The 23,266-nt window shown below is 36.8% G+C and overlaps 1 protein-coding gene across 3 annotated transcripts in view; it reads right to left on the bottom strand.

Moving 5' to 3' along the window:
• The window catches only part of fhip2b (FHF complex subunit HOOK interacting protein 2B), a 57,147-nt gene that overhangs the window by 7,772 nt on the left and 26,109 nt on the right, over window positions 1-23,266 (bottom strand). For 2 of the 3 annotated variants that reach the window (XM_039769221.1, XM_039769219.1), the window contains 9 exons: window positions 15,377-15,573; window positions 15,189-15,306; window positions 8,792-8,868; window positions 6,889-7,081; window positions 6,640-6,812; window positions 6,191-6,328; window positions 2,961-3,051; window positions 2,540-2,683; window positions 2,270-2,410 (listed from right to left, as the gene is read on the bottom strand). In XM_039769221.1, the coding sequence (XP_039625155.1) occupies window positions 2,270-2,410; window positions 2,540-2,683; window positions 2,961-3,051; window positions 6,191-6,328; window positions 6,640-6,812; window positions 6,889-7,081; window positions 8,792-8,868; window positions 15,189-15,306; window positions 15,377-15,573 (1,272 nt within the window). The remainder of the gene's footprint in view (window positions 1-2,269; window positions 2,411-2,539; window positions 2,684-2,960; window positions 3,052-6,190; window positions 6,329-6,639; window positions 6,813-6,888; window positions 7,082-8,791; window positions 8,869-15,188; window positions 15,307-15,376; window positions 15,574-23,266) is intronic. The other variant, XM_039769220.1, reaches the window with a different exon arrangement.

Raw genomic sequence — 23,266 nt, 5'->3', positions numbered from 1 at the left:
AAATGTTTATTTCTTTTAATTTTGATGATTATAACTGACAACTAATGAAAGTCCCAAATTCAGTATCTCGGAAAATTAGAATATTGTGAAAAGGTTCAATATTGAAGACACCTGGTGCCACACTCTAATCAGCTAATTAACTCAAAATACCTGCAAAAGCCTTTAAATTGTCTCTCAGTCTAGTCCTGTAGGCTACACAATCATGGGGAAGACTGCTGACTTGACAGTTGTCCAAAAGACGACCATCGACACCTTGCACAAGGAGGGCAAGACACAAAAGGTCATTGCTAAAGAGGCTGGCTGTTCACAGAGCTCTGTGTCCAAGCACATTAATAGAGAGGCGAAGGGAAGGACAAGATGTGGTAGAAAAAGTGTACAAGCAATAGGGATAACCGCACCCTGGAGAGGATTGTGAAACAAAACCCATTCAAAACTGTGGGGGAGATTCACAAAGAGTGGACTGCAGCTGGAGTCAGTGCTTCAAGAACCACCACGCACAGACGTATGCAAGACATGGGTTTCAGCTGTCACATTCCTTGTGTCAAGCCACTCTTGAACAAGCGACAGCGTCATAAGCGTCTCGCCTGGGCTAAACACAAAACTGCTGCTGAGTGGTCCAAAGTTATGTTCTCTGATGAAAGTAAATTTTGCATTTCCTTTAAAAATCAAGGTCCCAGAGTCTGGAGGAAGAGAGGAGAGGCACAGAATCCACGTGGCTTGAGGTCCAGTGTAAAGTTTCCACAGTCAGTGATGGTTTGGGGTGCCATGTCATCTGCTGGTGTTGGTCCATTGTGTTTTCTGAGGTCCAAGGTCAACACAGCCGTCTACCAGGAAGTTTTAGAGCACTTCATGCTTCCTGCTGCTGATGAACTTTATGGAGATGCAGATTTCATTTTCCAACAGGACCTGGCACCTGCACATAGTGCCAAAGCTACCAGTACCTGGTTTAAGGACCATGGCATCCCTGTTCTTGATTGGCCAGCAATCTCACCCGACCTTAACCCCATAGAAAAGAGGAATATGAAATACGCCAGACCCAACAATTCAGAAGAGCTGAAGGCCACTCTCAGAGCAACATGGGCTCTCATAACACCTGAGCAGTGCCACAGATTGATCGACTCCATGCCACGCCACATTGCTGCAGTAATCCAGGCCAAAGGAGCCCCAGCTAAATACTGAGTGCTGTACATGCTCATACTTTTCATGTTCATACATTTCAGTTGGCCATCATTTCTAAAAATCCTTTTTTTGCATTGGTCTTAATTGATATTCAAATTATCCGATATACTGAATTTGGGACTTTCATTAGTTGTCAGTTATAATCATCAAAATTAAAAGAAATAAACATTTGAAATACATCATTTTGTGTGTAATGAATGAATCTAATATACAAGTTTCACTTTTTGAATGGAATTACTGAAATAAATAAACTTTGTCATGATATTCTAATTTTATGACCGGCACCTGTATAACCAGTCCCATCAAATTTTACCACAAGCAGTTTTGTTTATAATGTCTCTCTACCTCCTTAGTAATTTTCTGTTGCCAGCCCAAGGAACTGCTTCAATCATTTCAGAAAAAAAATTGACAATTATGCTCGACTATTCTAGATTGTAGCAGTCACAGCACTTTTAAAATGATATTATTAAGAATAAACTTTTTGTGCTGTAAAGTAAAAGTATAAAAACAGATTTTTTTTGTATAGAAAGGACATGCCATTCATGGAGTTGGGGCACAATAACTGGTTTCTTTATTATCTATATTAAGTTATGGTTTAATAAAGAAAATCATTGATAATAAAGTCCTAAAACAGAATGCTGAAATAGTAATGCTAGGCTGATATTCTTTTACTTTCTCTGGCATTACTTTTGGAATGTACATTTTGTTAGTGGAAGCAAATACCACTCTACATATATTTAGTTGTGAAATGCTATGAATATATTATTAAAATGACAAAGATGCAAAACTTTTAAGAACGTAGGTGTATTATTAAAATGCTTATTTTTCAATAAATGTTTACTTATAAAATGAAATTTTTAAAAAATTACATTAAGGATTTCATAACAAAATTCTTAACCCTGTATAACAGATTAGAGGTCTATGGTACAAATTAAATATGGGGCTCTGTTGCAAGATTGCAAACATTATGAATTATGAAACATAATGAAATATCAACCAAATTTCAGCTGATAAGATTTTTTCCTGTATAAGACAGACATTATGGAAAAGACTGTACTAATTACTAATTTCAGGCAATCACCATACATACCCTTACTAGCACAGAGAACAGAGATGTGGCTCCTGGTCTAAGACTGATATATGGATCAAGGAGATATTCATGCAAGTGAGGATGTGGGAACACAGCAAGTTTTGAAAGGACAGAAGTCATTTGCAAGTTCAGTTCGTAAGGCTGCATTGGAAAGAGAGAAAGACATCACCTGCATCAGATGAGAAAATGACATACTGCCTGGCATGTTTTTGGAATTCCAGATAATTATAATTATTTCATAGAAAAATGCAAATATGATACTTTTGATACCTGGTCCAGAATCTGAGATAGTCTGTTGAACATAACCTTTAGGAAATGGCCTTCATAGAACTCTCTGTCAGGGTGACATAATTCTAGTGGCTTTAGCAATAGAGGCCAACCCCAAGGAAGTGAATAGGCAGAGCAGGCTTCAAACTAAAAAGAAAACATCACCTTAAAAATAACTTTCTAAGACACAACTAAATAAATAAACAGGCAAGACAATTAACTCAAATAAGTAAACGGAAGTCATTAAATACCAAAATGGTACATGACCGACTCACGACTATAATGTCAAAAAAAAGTCAATTAAACAATTTCAACACGCTTCAGGCAATGTTTAATTCCTTTTCAGGACAATACAGGAAATGCAAGTTTTCATAACATAACATACATATTTTCAATACATAAAGGTAAAGTGTTATAGACCTACCAATGATTTAGCATCATGAATGTAAGATTCAAATTCTGCTTCCTGTACATGATGAGAGGTTCTAGCTTCTTGAGGCACAAGGCACAGAAAACTGGAAAAAATCAAAAGATCAATATAAAAAGATCTACATTTCAGTGGTCAAGGGTGTTAATAAGAAACAAGAGCATTGTGATGTACTTCCCAGCTGGCAAATGAGAGGCCGAGCAGATAGGTACAGGGCAAAGCAAGATCCTGATATAAAAATAGGCCACTGCTTAATTAAGCTGTCATGACAGTATGGAAATTTTGCTTCAACAATTGGATAGTAATATTTGCAATTGTCACTGGTGCCTTAGTAATAATTCAGCTCATGTCACAAAAAACTAACTGATGAAGTGTGCAAGAGGCAGATGTCTAGGATACCTGAAAGTCAAGCCAGTCTATTAAGTGGAAGCAAGCAGTCTACAGCTAGATCCAGAAATTTTTCTGATGTGTAAATCCTTTTTACATTTATCTCTTATATATTATTGTGAATAAACACAATATTTTAATTTATTTTAGGACAATAATGGCTTTAATTTGGGTGTGGGAAATGTTATGAGGTACTCTCTTTATTGAATTCTTTTATCAAATAGGAGTATAATAAGTTCACTTTAATTGATACTGAGGTGTAGTAGTAAAACTCTTTTGACTAACAGTTTAAAATCAATAAAAAATTATTTTCTGTAAATCAGAAGCTTGTGCTGCACCAGCATGCACTTTTAAAGAGTAGTGATTGCCATAGGAAATTAAGCAAAATACTATTCTGCTTAGTCAACTGCATCAGTGGGAATAAAGGTGAAACTTGGTTAATTTAAAAGATAACAACAAAAGCCAAAACTAAAGCATGTGAAAGAACAGTAAAGAAGTAAAGAATGAGGTGAGAAAAAAAAAAACAATAAATGCCTGTTCTGATCAAACAGTGATGCTGTGCTACTCCAAAGCTTTGAGATCCAAAATAGGAAAAAAAGAACAAGAAAAGATTTTTTCACACTTTTTCTTTGATTGGGTTATTTTTGGGTATAGTTTTCAGTTTATTAATATACAACTTTTTCACTTTCTTATTCATTTGCACAGTCTGCTTCACTGAGATAAGACTTTTTGTTTCTTATATACAGTATGCATCATTTTTGTGATGACTTTAAGTCTTGTATAAATTACAGTATACCCTTCCTTAAATTTTCAGTATTGTTTTTAATGATTAAACCAAAGGGTAATATATAGTACAAACTTAAGTGCCTAAATAAACACTTACTTTGTAAATCACAGTGTAAACATTGTTTAAAAAGTGTCACATTCTGAATTAATCTCCAGTTTATTTTTTACATTGTTCTGAGTAAACTTGAAAGGTGAGAAAAATAATTCTGAAATTATTTACTAATGTAACCATCTTAAGGTGCAAACATATTATAAAAACTGCTCTTAGACATAACATCCTCACCATCACTTCAACAAAACGGCAATTTCATTCAGTTCTAACTAAGAGGTGTTAAAACATGGTTAGAAAAATTAGTTTACAGTTGATCTGTGCCATTGAGTGCATTGCATAGGCAAAGTAAAATGCCAGGGAACATGCATACATACAAAAAGTGATACAGAATGTGCGTAAGCAGCTTTCTATGCAAATGTCAGGATTTATAAAAATAAAAAACTGACAGGAGAATGTGCAAATATTTACAGCAACTCTGACCCATCCATGTCCAACATTTCAGAGAAAATCGGAAATGATGACACCCTCAACAAAGTAGATAAACACAGCCAAAGGCAGCTAAATGAGGACTTGCATGCATAATAAATCATATCAATGAGTCATTATTAGAATGTATATTGATTTGGCAAGCATATTACACCTGAAACGTTATAAATATGATGTACAAACTGTATAATAGTTCCCTTTAAAGAGGGATGATTCTTCATATTTCCACTGAAGGACCTTTTTTTTGGGTTTTCTTCAGTTTACACAGACCACCATAGTGAAGGCTATGAGACCAAGGATATGCACTGGCATCTGGAAGGTTGCCAGTTCAAATCCCGTTACTCCCAGAAAGGATCCTACTCCACTGGGTCCTTGAGCAAGATCCTTAACCTGAAAATTGCTCCAGGGGCACTGTACAGTGATTGACCCTGCATTGTAACCTCCAAAGGTCATGCAAATAGACACATTCCCCTTGAGGATTAATAAAGTACCTTCAGACTCCAAAACATTAACCTATGAGGCGCTACATGCAGTATGGTGTGGGTATGCATAAATAAAATATCATGTTTTTGCTGATATAAAAAGACAATTTACAGCAGTATTCAGTTTTTCTAATGTAATCGGAGCACTTTACTGCACTCAAATAGCAATAAGAGCACCTAGTGAGAATACGGCTGCTTTTGTCATCTGTGATGGCAAGAAAATACTGACAAACATTGTGGCTTAGTGGCCTGGGTCAAAGTATGATTCATTTATTTTGAGGCTAAGTAGCTTTGGCAGATGACCTGATGATGGTGCTGTACATGGTGACCTGCTTGTGGAAAGATAAACTGGCTGAACTATCAGTTTTTCATACCGCATACACTACTCACTGTAACAGCAATCACATCATTACACGTGGCAGTTGATAATGGGTACAACCTCAGATGCTGGTGTTGTACGCCTATCCAAACTCCAACACACAGATCAGAGGCACTACAATGTCTCACATGTTCTTGGTGCACTCAGCTACAGAGTGCAGCACGATGTGTCAGAAAAAGGCTGCTCTACCCGCCAATGAAGGTTGGCAGCTACCTGAATGCATATGTATGAAGTTGATTAGTATAGTCCATGTATGGTTGCTTCAAGTTGGCAACCAAACAGAGTTACAGGCATGTCCACATGCATACATTTGCCAGATAATTGTGATTTATAAAGGAAAACTACCTAACAATGGGCATACAACAGATTTTATAAATTAGATTTTTTTTTTTTTTGGCGTAAGCATATTTTCATGCTTAAATCCATGTACAGCTTTATAAATAGGTCACCAGAACAGTAACTGCTAATCAAACTAGCAAGCATATTAATGTTTATTTGTTTATTTCTGACAGTGGCCTAAATCTCTTAACTAAGTAATTTCTTAATAATGTTGCAAATACAAATGCTATACTGTATCAAACTTAAGTGTTTCTAATTTAATTCACATGCTTGCTGTATCTTTACAATAAAAGTCAGGTGGATATTTGCTTCTTACCTGTTTACGATGTCCTTTACTGGGACATGGCCTACAGAACTTTCTGGCTTTTGTTTTGGAAAGGAAGGCAGCACTGGGTGTGACACAAATTCATTTGTAGGGTACATGTCTGTGAAAAAAGGATCCTCCTCAAGCTCTCTGTATGCAAAATAATAGAAAAAAGAAAGGAAACTTCCAGAAGCAGCAACTTCAATAGTCAAGGTTGACTTATACATGATAGTACAAAATTTATATAACACAGCCCTTTCAGTGTGTGCAACCTGGCCAACTCTTAGCCACACATACTGGCTTTCATAGTGTCCAAACAAAAACTACATGAACAGCTTCCATTTTATTGCTGCTATCGTGAAGTATTTAATATTAAATATTTCATTCTACAATAGAAAAACAATGCATCTTGACACAAGGTAAACTCTATCCAAATACATCTTTATTTGTCTGGGACCTACTCAGTATCTTCCATTTGATCAGCATCCAGAACATATTTATCCTCTTGTCCCCAAGTGCTATTGCGTGCAATATATCCACGATCCTGCAGGTTCCTCAACACAAGGTTATGCACAATGTCTTTATGAGGCTTCTGTAGCAGCTCTTCAAATAATTTCATAGTAGCAAGACTAATCTGAAAGAAACAGCAATATAAGAAACATGTCTACAGGAATAAAAACTGTTATATTATACAGTGACATTTAGCTCACCTCATCAGATATATGATCACAATGTTCTACAAGGCGAGTCCTCAAAGCATGGTCTTCTATAACCCCAGGAAGTTCTGGCTCTTTCTGGTTTCCTAATAAGAACAGCACAGTTTCTTCAAGCATTGCAGCTGATGATATCTGACGCAAAAATAAAAGTAAAAAAATGGTGGCAATCAGCATTCCTGCTTCAGACCTAGAAGGAAAAGGCCACATTTTTAGATATTATAAATGTTTCTAGCAGGGCGAAGAAAAAAAGGATGATCCACAGGAAAAACAATATTTCCAATTAAAACACATATTATGTTTGAAAATACAGTTATTTTAAAAATGCTATTTCCTCTTCAGCTTGCTATCTTACTGACTTGCTTTAATACTCTAATAAAATAAGTGTGACAAATAAATATTTAAGAAAATTGATGAATAACTGCTCTAGATGAAGTGCTCTCTGAGGGACAGGAGATCACAGCCAGTCAAGTTAGGCTTGTGCACTTGCTCTTTATGCACTGAAATTTCTCCAGATTATATTATGCACTATGGAGGGTGAACTGATTTCTTCTGATCTGTCTTTGAGAAACATAATTTTTTAATGGCGATTCTTGACCCATCACTGTTCCTAAAGGATTAGGCCTTTTCTGGATGCAGCTTTTATCCGAAGCATGATTACAATCACCTGTTGAAGATCATCTGTTTCTACCTGCATTGTTGTCTTCTATTACCTCATTTTTAGCCCTAAATTTCCCAATACTAAATTTTTTTTGGAATGTGTTACAAGCCCTCAATGGCAAGAATGGTAGTACATTATATTTACGAAGCTGACCAGCCTAAACATTAATTATCTTGTCTTTATACTGTTTGTGATAGATTAAAGTGAACTTTGAAATTTTGAAATTACAGCTTTTTGTTGTTTTTGCAAGTTGGAGGTGTATTTGGGACTGTGTACATGTGTGTCTGCATTTAGAGATGAAAAAGATAGCCAATGCTGCAGACCAAAATGAAGTGCGGTATGTGAAATGTTGAAGGTAGTTAAAGAGAACAAAACATTAGTAGACCTTATAAGTTATGTCTGTAAAAACAGAGCACTGGCAAACAGAAGAAAGTGTGATCATGTAAGCGTACAAAGAATAAAGGAACTATTAGATTGAAGGTGTCATTGAAAAAGTCAACATTTTGAGAAGGCAAAAAACAGAAAGATTATGAAAGAAAACAATTAAGTTGAAAAACAAATCATATTTGATGATGAAATGTTGTTTGACTGCATGCTACAGGAAACTAACAAACAGAAGAAAACAAATAAATCATTATATAAGTTAAAATACATTCATTAGTCCAACAATGTGCTCCTGAGGAGGTAGGTGAGACTATTAAGTGATATTAAAAGAACATATTATACATCACAAAACGAAAAGAAACAAACCATTGAACATACCTAAACAGAGTGTTTTGGACAAAAGATTGGGGGTTAGTGAAGATGTTTAAATAAATTTAAATACCTGAACTGAACTGTGAATCTGTGCTCAGCTGACTGTTATTTATGACAGTGATGGAGGTCTGACAAAAGGTAGATGAGTGATTATAAAGGGGACTCTTGTATACCTATGCTTGTATATTGATGGTGATCAGCAAAGAAGAACTGATGGTACTGAAATGTGTGAAAGTGTAAGGGACATTTCTGACTTTGAAGTTGGCTTTAAAGGGTTGACTGCCTTTAAAATTGAACCCTTAGTCCAATATGTATTGGGTCATGGAATGAGAAACACAGCAGACACTCATTAATTTATTATGAACTAGCAAATCAGGCAATTTACCATGCAGTATTTCGGATTTGTTGGTCATACATAGGCAAACACTTAGAGTGCTAGTTAAGAGAAAAAAAAATCACTTTAAATTAAGTGGAGGCACTTACATCTGGAAAAGTTGTGGCTGCAGATGTTTCATAAGCCACTTCTGGTGGATGGCTTTAGCCAAAGTTAATCCCATCACCTAAGAAAAAAAGAATGAAACTGAAAAATAATTCTAATTGAAGCACATTTGAATTGCTATCAAATTCCACTGAAACTCTTTTCTTAATGTTCACCAATAGCAAAAGCAATTCTAGTGGTGGTATGAGCATACAGTAGGTCATACAAACATTACCAAAATAACTTATTTTAATAATTTGCAAACCTTTTTGAAAATGTATTTTCATTCTGCGATTATGGGCTATTGAGTGTGGACTGAACAGGAAAAAATATTTCAGTTTATACATTTAACATGAAGTTTACAATACAAAAGGGTGCAGATAATGAACAAAATAAATAAATACTAAATACTTTTTTGCCCCACTATATGTATATATACAGTGGTGTGAAAAACTATTTGCCCTCTTCCTGATTTCTTATTCTTTTGCATGTTTGTCACACAAAATGTTTCTGATCATCAAACACATTTACCATTAGTCAATAATATATATATATATATATATATATATATATATATATATATATATATATATATATATATATATATATATATATATATATATATATACACACATACACATATATTTATATATATATATATACACACTCACCTAAAGGATTATTAGGAACACCATACTAATATGGTGTTTGACCCTTCGCCTTCAGAACTGCCTTAATTCTACGTGGCATTGATTCAACAAGGTGCTGAAAGCATTCTTTAGAAATGTTGGCCCATATTGATAGGATAGCATCTTGCAGTTGATGGAGATTTGTGGGATGCACATCCAGGGCACGGCTCCGTTCCACCACATCCCAAAGATGCTCTATTGGTTTGAGATCTGGTGACTGTGGGGGCCATTTTAGTACAGTGAACTCATTGTCATGTTCAAGAAACCAATTTGAAATGATTCGAGCTTTGTGACATGGTGCATTATCCTGCTGGAAGTAGCCATCAGAGGATGGTTACATGGTGGTCATGAAGGGATGGACATGGTCAGAAACAATGCTCAGGTAGCCCGTGGCATTTAAACGATGCCCAATTGGCACTAAGGGGCCTAAAGTGTGCCAAGAAAACATCCCCCATACCATTACACCACCACCACCAGTCTGCACAGTGGTAACAAGGCATTATGGATCCATGTTCTCATTCTGTTTACGCCAAATTCTGACTCTACCATTTGAATGTCTCAACAGAAATCGAGACTCATCAGACCAGGCAACATTTTTCCAGTCTTCAACTGTCCAATTTTGGTGAGCTCGTGCAAATTGTAGCTTCTTTTTCCTATTTGTAGTGGAGATGAGTGGTACCCGGTGGGGTCTTCTGCTGTTGTAGCCCATCCGCCTCAAGGTTGTGCGTGTTGTGGCTTCACAAATGCTTTGCTGCATACCTCGGTTGTAACGAGTGGTTATTTCAGTCAAAGATGCTCTTCTATCAGCTTGAATCAGTTGGCCCATTCTCCTCTGACCTCTAGCATCAACAAGGTATTTTTGCCCACAGGACTGCCACATACTGGATGTTTTTCCCTTTTCACACCATTCTTTGTAAACCCTAGAAATGGTTGTGCGTGAAAATCCCAGTAACTAAGCAGATTGTGAAATACTCAGACTGGCCCGTCTGGCACCAACAACCATGCCACGCTCAAAATTGCTTAAATCACCTTTCTTTCCCATTCTGACATTCAGTTTGGAGTTGAGGAGATTGTCTTGACCAGGACCACACCCCTAAATGCATTGAAGCAACTGCCATGTGATTGGTTGATTAGATAATTCCATTAATGAGAAATTGAACAGGTGTTTCTAATAATCCTTTAGGTGATATATATAGATATATATATATACAGTCATGTGAAAACATTAGGACACCCTTTGAAAGCATGTGGTTTTTTGTAACATTTTTAATAAATGGTTATTTCATCTCCGTTTCAACAATACAGAGAGATTAAAGTAATCCAACTAAACAAAGAAAACTGAAGAAAAGTCTTTTCAAGATCTTCTGTAAATGTCATTCTACAAAAATGCCTATTCTAACTGAGGAAAAAGATAGGACACCCTTGCCCCTAATAGCGAGTGTTACCTCCTTTGGCTGAAATAACTGCAGTGAGACGGTTCTTGTAGCCATCTACCAGTCTTCGACATCGGTCTGAGGAAATTTTACCCCACTCCTCAATGCAGAACTTTTTCAGCTGTGAGATGTTTGAGGGGTTTCTTGCACGTACAGCCCTTTTCAAGTCACCCCACAGCATCTCAATGGGATTCAAATCTGGACTTTGACTTGGCCATTCCAGGACTCTCCATTTCTTCTTTTCAGCCAATCTTTGGTTGATTTACTAGTATGTTTTGGGTCATTGTCATGTTGCATGGTCCAGTTCCGCTTCAGCTTTAATTTTCTAACTGATGGTCTCACATGTTCTTCAAGCACCTTCTGATACACAGTAGAATTCATCGTGGATTCTATGATGGTGAGCTGACCAGGTCCTGCTGCAGCAAAGCAGCCCCAAACCATGACACTTCCACCTCCATGCTTCACAGTTGGTATGAGGTTCTTTTCTTGGAATGCTGTGTTTGGTTTACGCCAAACATGTCCTCTGCTGTTGTGTCCAAATAATTCAATTTTGGACTCATCTGTCCAAAGAACATTATTCCAGAAGTCCTGGTCTTTGTCAACTTTATCTCTGGCAAATGTCAGTCTGGCCTCGATGTTTCTCTTGGAAAGCAAAGGTTTCCTCCTTGCACACCTCCCATGCAAGTTAAACTTGTACAGTCTCTTTCTGATTGTAGAGGCATGTACTTCTACATCAACAGTAGCCAGAGCCTGCTGTAGTTCTCGAGATGACACTTTAGGGTTTTGGAGACCTCTTTTAGCATCTTGCGGTCTGCTCTTGGGGTGAACTTGCTGGGGCGACCAGTCCTGGGCATGTTGGCAGTTGTTTTGAAAGCCCTCCACTTGTAGACTATCTTCCGGACAGTGGAATGGCTGATTTCAAAATCTTTTGAGATCTTTTAAATCCCTTCCCAGACTCATAGGCTGCTACAACTTTTTTCTGAAGTCCTCTGACAGCTCTTTTGTTCTCACCATGGTGCTCACTCTCACTTCAACAGTCAGGAGCACACCAAACTAAATGTCTGAGGTTTAAATAGGGCAAGCCTCATTCAACATGCAGAGTAACGATCTACTAATTATGTGCACCTGGTGTGATATACCTGTGTGAGATCTGAGCCAATTTAAGAGGGAATACATGTGAGGGTGTCCTATCTTTTCCTCAGTTAGAATAGGCATTTTTGTAGAATGACATTTACAGAAGATCTTGAAAAGACTTTTCTTCAGTTTTCTTTGTTTAGTTGGATTACTTTAATCTCTCTGTATTGTTGAAACGGAGATGAAATAACCATTTATTAAAAATGTTACAAAAACCACATGCTTTCAAAGGGTGTCCTAATGTTTTCACATGACTGTATATATTATATATATATATATATATATATATGCGCGCACACACATGCAAAAGTCTTAGGCACTTTACATGCTTCACAAAAATTTTTGTCTTAAGGCATTTTCAAACTCAGTCGGTTTGCTTTGTTCCAAACCATAATTATAACTGGAAGACTACTTTAAAATTTTGCATTTTTATGTATACATAGCAAAAAAAGAAACGTCCCTTTTTCAGGACTGTGTATTTCAACAATAATGTTTTAAAAATCCAAATAACTTTACAGATCTTCATTGTAAAGGGTTTAAACAATGTTTTCCATGCATGTTCAATTAACCATAATCAATTAATTAACATGCACCTGTGGAATGGTCGTTAAGACCTTAACAGCTTACAGAAAGTAGGCATTTAAGGTCACAGTTCTAAAAACGCAGGACACTAAAGAGACTTTTCTACCGACTGTGAAAAACATCCAAAGAAAGATGCCCAGGGTCCCTGCTCATCTGCGTGAACGTGCATTAGGCATGCTGCAGGGAGGCATGAGGACTGCTGATGTGGCTAGGGCAATAAATTGCCATGTCCGCACTGTGAGACACCTAAGACAGCGCTACAGGGAGACAGGAAGGACAGCTGATCATCCTCGCAGTGGAAGAGCCTGGATCTCAATCCCATTGAGCACGTCTGGGACCTGTTGGATCGCAGGGTGAGGGCTAGGGCCATTCCCCAGAAATGTCCAGGAACTTGCAGGTGCCTTGGTGGAAGAGTGGGGTAACATCTCACAGCAAGAACTGACAAATCTGGTCCAGTCCATGAGGAGGAGATGCACTGCAGTACTTCAAGCAGCTGGTGGCCACACCAGATACTGACTGGTACTTTTGATTTTGAGCCTCCCTTCATTCAGGGACACATTGTGAAACATTTTTAGTTTATGTCTTATGGTTTTGACTCTTTTACTGTTCATACAAATATTTACACATTAAGTTTACTGAAAGTAAAAACAGTTGAAAGTCAGAGGACGTTTCTTTTTTTCATGGTGTAAGTTCAATCAGCATTTTCACAGGGCACTGCTGTTCGTTACTTGCCTCCTGTGTATGTGTGCTGATTGACCTGATCACAAGTAAATTTAGAAAAGTTTTTTTATTTTTAAAATATGGTCGCAAAGAGAGGCTGAATCAGGTGCTGCTCCAACTGAGTGAGTAACTGTATGATGTGTCGTTTTATGTGAACTGTGTTGTATTTGCAACTGCATGCATATTCTTTTTTTCCTTTTTTAGTTTTTAATGCTTGATGTTAACCCCCAACTTATTATGCTATGAATGAAACAGCTGGCACTCAGCATAACTACCACAGCATGCCAAATGTCACTTATAAGCACTGCAAAAGTCTATTAAATCAAAAGTCCAATGTGTCACCTTGTGTGTAATGTTAATACAGAAATTAGAATGCAAAGTACGCAGTAAGTATCAAAAGCGTGTTGAGTGTCTTAGAGTAGCAAAGATGCCATTAAATGAAGTACAAACACTTCTCCTGGTTGACGAATTTCTACCATTGTACTACATTCCACAACTTAACACCATGGTAAAACTGAGCATAGCGACAAGACACAAAGTGGTCATCCTGTATCTTCAAGATCTTTCCCAAGCAGAAAATACGCAGCAGACAGGTGTGTCAACTTGTTGTTTAAGTTCTTTTGCAGAAGTACAGTCTTGTGGGCAAGGTTGAGGGCCGGGAAACAGTTGTCGGCCATGGAACCAGAGTGTAGCAAAAGAGAAAGCTTACTCCCCTTGGAAATCAGAAGGTGTCCAGCAAAACTATAAGCTCAGAACTCACAGAGACCACTGGTAAAGCTAATGCATATACAGTCTGGAGGAGTCTTATCAGAAGTGGTCTTCATGGAAGAGTTGCAATCAAAAAGGCCAAACATCTTTTGATGGAAATAAAGCCAAACGACTCACAAATGCACAAAAACACAAGGCCCAAAGAGCAGAAAAATGGCAGTAGGTGTTATGTGACTGTTAACAGAAGTCAGTTTGAAGGGCTGGAGAGTGGTAAATGGATGAATTTATGCAGGCAACACTCAAGCACGTTGGAGGTTCCCTGCAGGTCTGGGACTGCATGTCCACAAACTTAATTGGTGAATTGATCAAATCTGAAGCACCCCTCACTGCTCAGAAGTACAGGCAGATTCTTATACATCATTCAGCGAGCATCAGTTCAGTCCCAGCTTCATTCATCAGCTTGACACTGACCCGAACACATGGCCAAAATCAAACTATCTGTAGCAAAAAAAGGAATAGAGAAATCCTGCAACAGATGGGTTAGTCCTACAGAGCCGATCAACATCACTGAGCCAGTTTAGGATTACTTGGAGAGACAAAAGTAGTTAAGGCAGCCAAAGTCTACAGTTAAACCATGGCCCAATATAAGTAGTCACGCCTAACATATATTTTTTTCTGTTTACTGCAATTTCTAGGAAGTTATTGATTAATAACAACTATTCATAGCACAATTTTTGGAAACATTCCTGCTTCAACGCATTTTCTCCATAAATGCCTAAGACATTTGCACAGAACTGTATATTTTATATACATACACACATGCACACAAACATATGAGATTCAGTCGAGTCCTGTGGGCCCATTAAACATTTCCAGTAGTTTGTGGACATAGTGACTCTCTTACAGTATAAATAGCTTTCATTATTTTGGTTGCATTTGAGAATTAATGTCAAGATTATTTGGTGGATCATTAAATTGAACCAAACAATGGCATCATATTGGATGCCATATAGTTAAACTTTAAAACCTAATATCTATTTGCCAATTAATTTTTGCTGCTTACATGACTAAAGGAGCAATATCAGTGATCTTACATAAAAATTAGATAAAAACAAACAAAGACCATAAAGTCTTACTGTGTGGGCCTCCTTCATGACTTGGTCACAGAAATCCACACAAAATAAAAAGGCTTCAAGATGTTCTTTTCCTTGAAAGGAATCCCCATCTTTTGTGCAGGCTTTCGAAAAATATGACCTGAAAGGAAAATACTGTTTCAGAAAACTTTAAAAATTACCAATACAAATTTAAGTGGTTCTCTACTTACCTCCAAATAACTTTTTCAACAGTCTCTGCATCCACTGGGTCTACAGAAGAAGGGATCCGGTTGTAAAGTTCACATAGCCAATCTGTGAGCAATGTGCAAAGTGCAGTGTTTTCACATAGATAAGTGGCTATCTCACACTTTGGTATGCTAACTAATATCAGCAGAGTCTCGTATGCTTTCAAGGCAATTTTGTTTTTCTGTAATAAATCATTAAAAAAAAATTCACTGTTAATCAGAAACAGTATTATAACCAAAAACATTAAAGGGAGATGGAGCACCACAGGTAGACTTGTAATACTATTGATAACAGAAAACGTTCAAATGACATAAAATACTAAAAACCAGGACCTTTAACACTAGAATTACCAGAGCCTACGAAAAAACTCGTAATTCCGTCCCACCTTAAATCGCTTCTTAAATCCCTTCACACCTCTCCGCCAGCGTCCTTTGTCCTCTAAATGTGCTGATAAAAAGAAGCTAGGAGCAGCCGGCTATTCCATCCCCCCACCAATTTAGAACGTGCACGAACTTCTTCCAGCTCATGCCTTGATTGAGTATCTGGGAGTGAAGTGGAGTTTTAGAGTGGAAATAATAGATTGTTATTTGGAACACATGCATTTCATGTCTGTTCCGTTTCTACAGTAATCTGTGTAAACACATTGTTAAAACAGAAATGTTTTTTATATTCTAGTAGTAGATGACAAAATGTAGGCATAAACTGTATAATGTATGAAGCCTGAAGTCCAAATATCAAAGAAAAAGGTACAAATATAACACAACGATCACACTTTTATTCGAAAATATAACTGCAGAAACAAAAAGCCGCCTTAACATGCGACATTGACAGCTGTTTATTATAATTGCCTCCGTGGTTCAATAGAATCAGTTCCCATTTGGGAATCAAAAGGTCATGAGTTCGATCCTGCACCACTCCGTTTTGAGAAGTAAACTGCTCTTAGTCTTACTATTTTAGAATAAAAGCATACATTTGATTTCGGTCTGTAACAGCCGGTGCAATTTATGATCCTTGTAAAGGTTAGCCTTTTTTTTTATTATTCACTTTTCATTCCCTCAGTCGCGTTCAGAATCAATCCATACAACCCCATCTGACACTGCTGTTTTCACATAAAGACGCGCTATAGCTCTGCAGTGTACCACGATGCATACTAAAGCCCAACCCCCAGTTTGCTGACACACAAACGCTGGCGAAGCTGCCTTCTTCGTATCTCACCGTCACTTGATGTTCTTTTTATTCAGTTTTATTGAGTGTTCCTGCCAGTCCCCGCATGTTGCTGTATGCTGTTTCTTTTGTACTCCAGGACATTCAGAGGAGAGAATGGTAAAGAGCAGTAACTTACTTTACTTCTCAAAACAGAGTGGTCCAGGATCGAACTCGCGATCTTTTGATTCCAAGGCGAGAACTAATTCTATTGCATCACGGAGGAAGTTATAATAAACAGCTGTCAATGTGGCATGTTAAGGCGGCTTTTTGTTTCTGCAGTTATATTTTTGAATAAAAGTGCAATTGTGTTATATTTGAACCTTTTGTGAAAATGTTTCTTTGTTATTTGGACTTCAGGCTTCATACATTATATAGTTTATGCCTACATTTTGTCATCTACTACTAGAATATAAAAAATGTTTCTGTTTTAACAATGTGTTGACACAGATTACTGTAGAAACGGAACAGACATGAAATGCGTGTGTTCCAAATAATGATCTATTATTTCCACTCTAAAACTCCACTTCACTCCCAGATACTCAACCAAGGCATGAGCTGAGAGAAGTTCGTGCACGTTCTAAATTGGTGGGGGGATTGAATGGCCGGCTGCTCCTAGCTTCTCTTTATCAGCACATTTAGAGGACAAAGGACGCTGGCGGAGAGGTGTGAAGGGATTTAAGAAGCAATTTAAGGTGGGACGGAATTACGAGTTTTTTCGTAGGCTCTGGTAATTCTAGTGTTAAGAAAAACGGGGAAGATTATATGAAAACTACATTTGCTTTGCCAGCAATGGGAATGTGATGGATAATACTAGACCATAAATTAAATTAGACTGAACTTGAAATGTATTACTTTAAAGAACCAGGTGTGGTGAATGCAGAAACCTGAAAGCAATATCAACACATAATATTTTAATTAGATATTGGGTAATTGTTGGTAATGAGACTTTGGAAATAATAGATTAAAGAACTTAGAAGAACACAACAGGTTGCAAGATGGAAAACGACAAGAGTCAATATATGCAGAAAGTGGTGATAGATGTGAATAGATTCTTTAACAATATTAATTATGTCTTACATGGTATTTTTCATAGTTTAAAATAATTGTTGCATGTTACAAATTATATTTTTTAAATAAAATCCTGTGTAATTTCAATTAAGAAAGAAGAGTAGCACTTTGCAAATGTTATAACAGCTTTTAAAGTGCTGAAATTTTGTCAATGTACAGATTACACATGCACATTTGATAAACTATTTCTTGAGAATGGAAATTCTTAAGGACACAAAATCAAGTACAACACACCACAAACAGACTAAGATGTGACAAGTTGTTCCTTACAATTGCATACTCGTGGTACCTTTACCATTATGGATACTGAAGGCATATTTAATGAATGCTGCATTAAAGCATAGCAAAAGAATCAACAATCTAAATACTCTGAAAAGCTACTTGGCAAATATTTGCAAACAAAAAGCAAAGTTTTCCTGCTTGCAGCTCAAACCCATTATTAAATGACCTTCCTGCCCAATCATACATACTGCAATAGTATTGAACACAGTCAGGAGCTTCTAAGTATCCCAATGTTTTAAATACTCATGTTTAGGATACTTAAATACATATGTGGTTGGTCTCGTCCGTTACAGGAGATGGACATCTGAAACAGAGCTCCGTTGCAGCGGCTTTATTTTTTCTTTTATTTCTTATTATCCCGAGTTATACTGTATTTACCCAACCCAAGGAGGTTCTACTACAGTATATAAACATAAGTAACAAGAAAGGGGGTCAGAAAGAAATGGAAAGGAAACCTAAAACTACACCCAAGTCTAGACAGGCATCAAGCCCAAGTGCAAGGTATGGCCTTTCAGAGACTGACCTGGAACAGGCAGGCGAAAGCACAGACTTCCCAGGACCCCACTCCACTACATTATCTTCAGTCGAGAGCGAAAATGGGAGCGAAGGTGCAAGTAATGCAGGTCACAATAGCTTCCAGAAGATCATTTGAAATTAGAGATGGCCTTGCAGTCCGCGCATTCATCTACTCCTCGCGAGCCACTTCACCCGCGAAGCACAAAAGCCGAAACGATTTGTCCAAATTGAAGAAAATGACCACAACAGTGGCCACAGCCATAAATGAGCTCAAGAAAGATATTCAGAAAAATATGAAGAAAGAAATAAATGGCCTGCTCAAGACAAATGAGAAGCTGGGGCTGCAGCTGCAAGAGATGCGAGAGAAATAGAAAAACTTGGAAAAACGTATACAGTGGAACCTCGGTTCACAACCATAATTCGTTCCAAAACTCTGGTCGTAAACCGAAGTAATTTCCCCCATAGGATTGTATGTAAATACAATTAATCTGTTCCAGACCGTATACCGTATGAACTGTATGTAAATATATTTTTTTAAAGATTTTTTAAGCGCAAATATAGTTAATACGATAGAATGCACAGCGTAATAGTAAACCAAATGTAAAAACATTGAATAACAGAGAAAACTAACACTGCAAGAGTTTGCGCTAAAGCGCTATAAACAGCTTGCTAAAAACACTTTTTTTAATGAGTTTTAAGTACAGGGAAAATAAATGAACATTTGAAAAATCCGTAATTTAATAAACCACCAAGGAAAGTAACATTGCAACAATGCACACTACGAACCGATCATGTAAACAGAAGTGAAGTGCAGGTTAAAATCCAATAAAAAAAAAGTCTTCATTAAATACGAGGTTAAAACAATGCTCGGTTCTGTCTCTTTAAAAACAAGCCTGGTGCATTCTTTAACTGCCTTCTTGTCCTTATGTGTCCAGTCGTGTGTGTCTCTCTCTCGTGTGTGTGTGTGTGTGTGTGTGTGTTTCTCTCTCTCCCATCCGTCCGTCCCTCTCGCTCTGTATAGGGAGAGACTGAACACGTGCAGAAATCATCGGCGCGCGCACAAACCGAAAGGGAAACTGGTTTGATCATATACCGAGTGTGTGGTCATAAACAAATGCAAAAGTTTGCCAAACTTTTTGGTCGTAAACCGAACTGTACGTGTTCCAAGATGTTTGTGAACCGTATATAATCGTTTTGATGCAGTCTTTAAAGGTATGCTGGGAAAAATTGAGGAACATATTCAGGAAAATGCTTCTTACATAGAACAGTCTCATTTGTAGCATCAGATGTAGTATCTGATCCTGAAGGGAAATATGTGATTGTGATGTGCAACTTATTTAACTGTAAATGTTTATGCTCCCAATGTCGATGATAGGGAATTCATGCAATATGTATTTGCATCTATTCCCAATGTGAACACTCATAAAATTATAATGGCTGGGGACTTAAATTGTGTTTTAAATCCATTCTTAGATAGGTCTCCTGTCACGGGGGGATGACATCTAACACTGAAAAGACAATTACATAGTTTTTAACTGACCACAACTTATCAGACCACTGGATGTTTCTAAACCCAAATTCAAGAACATATTCCTTCTACTCACTAGTGCATCATCGCTACTCAAGAATTGATTATTTCTTTATAGATAATAATTTCTTGCCTACGATTAAATCTTGCAAGTACAACACTATTGTTATTTCCGACCATGCCCCTCTGATCTTGGAGCTAAAATCATTATGCCCCACATGCTCATCTCGCAGATACTTATTTCTATTAGCAGACGAGAACTGCACAGAATTTATATCAAAACAAATCAGTTTCTCTTTTTATTTCAAAACATTCCAATATACATCAATAAATCATTCTTTAAGCAATTAGATTCAACCATAACCTCATTTATTTGGAATTTAAAACATCCACATATCCAAAGAGCGACCCTACAAAGACCTATGACAGAAGGTGCCATGGCTCTACCTAACTTTCAGTTTTATTACTAGGCAGCAAACATACAAGCTATAAAAACATGGACACAAATAGATGAACATACACAGGCTTGGTCCAAAATAGAAATAAAACTCTGCAGTACTGCTTTTTATTCCCTGCTCTGTGCCCCAATAAATGCAAATTATCGCCAATATACTAATAACCCAATTGTGCTTCACTCACTCAGAATATGGAACCAATGTAGAAAGCATTTTAAGATGGAGAATCTTTTATCTGTGGCACCTCTGCAAGAGAAGCACCTTTTTCAACCCTTGCAAACATATGCAGTTTTTAATATCTGGAAAATATATGGGATTAAATTGCTTAGAGATCTTTATATAGACATCATTTTTACATCCTATGAACAATTACATTCCAAATTTAATTTTCCAGCAACACATTTCTTTCACTATTTTCAAATTAGAAACTTTGTTAAACAGAACCTGCCCAATTTTCCCCATCTACCACCTTCCCCTATGCTGGAAAAAATATTGTTCACTTTCAAGGACTCAGGCACAATTTCTGCAATATATAAAATAATTTTACAGTCCCTACCTTTCAAAGATCCAAGAGGACAATAGGAATAGGATGTCTCACTCAGCATATCAGAAAAGGAGTGGAAGGTAGCAATGCAGAGAATTCATTCAAGCTCCATATACGCAAAGCATACAATTATTCAACTCAAAATTATATATCGAGCACATCTGTCTCGCTCAAAATTGTCCAAAATGTTTCCAGGGTAAGATCCAACCTGCAAACGCTGCAATTAAGTTCTAGCCTCACTGGGTCACATGTTTTGGGCCTGCACCAAATTAACATCATTCTGGATAAAAATTTTTAAGTGCCTTTCAGACAGCAATTTGTGTCACAATCCATCCTAACCCATTAACAGCTGTGTTTGGTGTTCTTCCAGATGGACTTAAAGCGGAGAAGGACATACAAACTGTGATTGCCTTCACTACACTATTGGCACACAGACTTATTTTGCAAAACTGGAAGAATCCTAACTCTCCTCTTTTAATTCAGTGGTTAACTGATGTTTTATATTATTTGAAATTGGAAAAAATCTAATTCCCAGTTAGAGGATCTGTTCAGAACTTTTTCAAAACCTGGCAGGATCCAATCAATAATATTTTGGAATAAGCTCTTAAAGCACTGAGGAAGTAGATTTTCTTCCCATTTCTTTTTTTTCTCCATCTATCTTTATCTGCCTATTAAACTCATCAATTTATTTATTTTTTACTAGCTTTACGTTTTATTCCGTTGGCCATGCTCTCTTTCTCAGGGGTGGGCGTTGATTTGTTTTCAATCCTATTTTTTGCAAAAAGTGATCTATTTGTATTGAATGATTACAATAAAATCAATAAAAAATAAAAAACAAAAAAAACAGATACTTAAATACAGACATTTCTGCAGGACTTTCTAAAAGTTGAACATTTTTCATGACAATGTGAAATGGAAAGATTTTAGTGATTAGACCAGGTGCACAGTTCACGGATAATAAAATAATGCTCGATTCTGGTGGAAGAGGAATACATCCGTACATAGCTTTGGTCAGTAAAACTATACCTCAATGAAGAAGACAATATGCTAATAAAGTCAGAAACAAAGAGTCTAAATGGACCCTGTTAAAGACCTTATTAGTGGATGTAGCAGCAAAGTAATGTGCCCATCAAATAATAGTTGATTAGCATCTGTTAGGGGAGCAACCCTGGAGATCACTAGTGGACCCCAAAGATAAGGAAAAGGGTCTTCTGTGCAGTGTTAACATGAAGAGGTTCTCAGAATTGACCAAAAGGTATAATGTCCTACTTTTTCAGATAATTTATTTTATATTGAGATTTCACATCTAAGGAAACTGAATATGTAAACAATACTTTTCTGTGTTTTGGCTAATAGTTCTCTGTAGACAAACTATTAATTCTGTCTTTTTAAGTTTCCTTCTTATGTGCAAGTATCATTTATATTCACTCTAAAAGTATCAAACACCCCTGTGTGGAACTATAATAAATCAAGGTCAAAATAAGACACGCTTTTGTATAAAATAACAGCATCCAACAATTGATTAATGTTGCTTTGCTAACATTCAAATGAATTTTACAGGTGACTTCTTGTAGAGGATATAGCCAAAGAAGCCAAAGATTTCATTAATGCTTGATTTTGATGCACAACCTTTAACCTTCCAATTTAAAGGAAATATACTGTATTTGGAGAGACCAACACAGAAAATAGTAAAGCATATTACCTTTGAAAATATAGACTCAAATTCTAAACTTTCATTTAACTAGAAACATTTTATTTATAATGGTCTGTTTTTTCTAACACTAGTCGAGAAGTAAGCCCTAAAAAGCACACTCAATATCACCAGATCAGCTAAAACAGGTACATTTACCAATACCAACAATTAATATTTTAAACAATGTCACATTTGTGAAACTATTAGCAATGCCTGTTTTATCTCCAAAAATTCCAATAAGTATCTCTTTACAATCTGGAGACTGCACGCCATCTACCTTGCTATAGCCAATTAAACATTTATAGCCACTCCCCTGGCACTACAGAAATTCACCCACACTCTCTACTAATCACAGATGTATCTCTACCTGGGTTTAAACAACGTCTGAACAATTAACGTTGTAGCCAATTGGTCAGACTGATGTGTGGTAATGCTGAAAATATAGAAAAAGAAACAAGTGGCTTAGGACAGTATACAATAGCAATGTGACGAACAATGAATTACAGGTAATATACTTTCTAAAATAATGTGTTTTGATTTTAATTATTAATCTGAAGCTTTAGGATCTTAAACCACAGCTGC

The sequence above is a fragment of the Polypterus senegalus genome, chromosome 11 (assembly GCF_016835505.1).
Source record: "Polypterus senegalus isolate Bchr_013 chromosome 11, ASM1683550v1, whole genome shotgun sequence".
NCBI classification, from domain to species: domain Eukaryota; kingdom Metazoa; phylum Chordata; class Cladistia; order Polypteriformes; family Polypteridae; genus Polypterus; species Polypterus senegalus.
The sequence above is the reverse complement of the archived record's forward strand: the minus strand, read 5'-3'. Positions and strand labels throughout refer to the sequence as shown.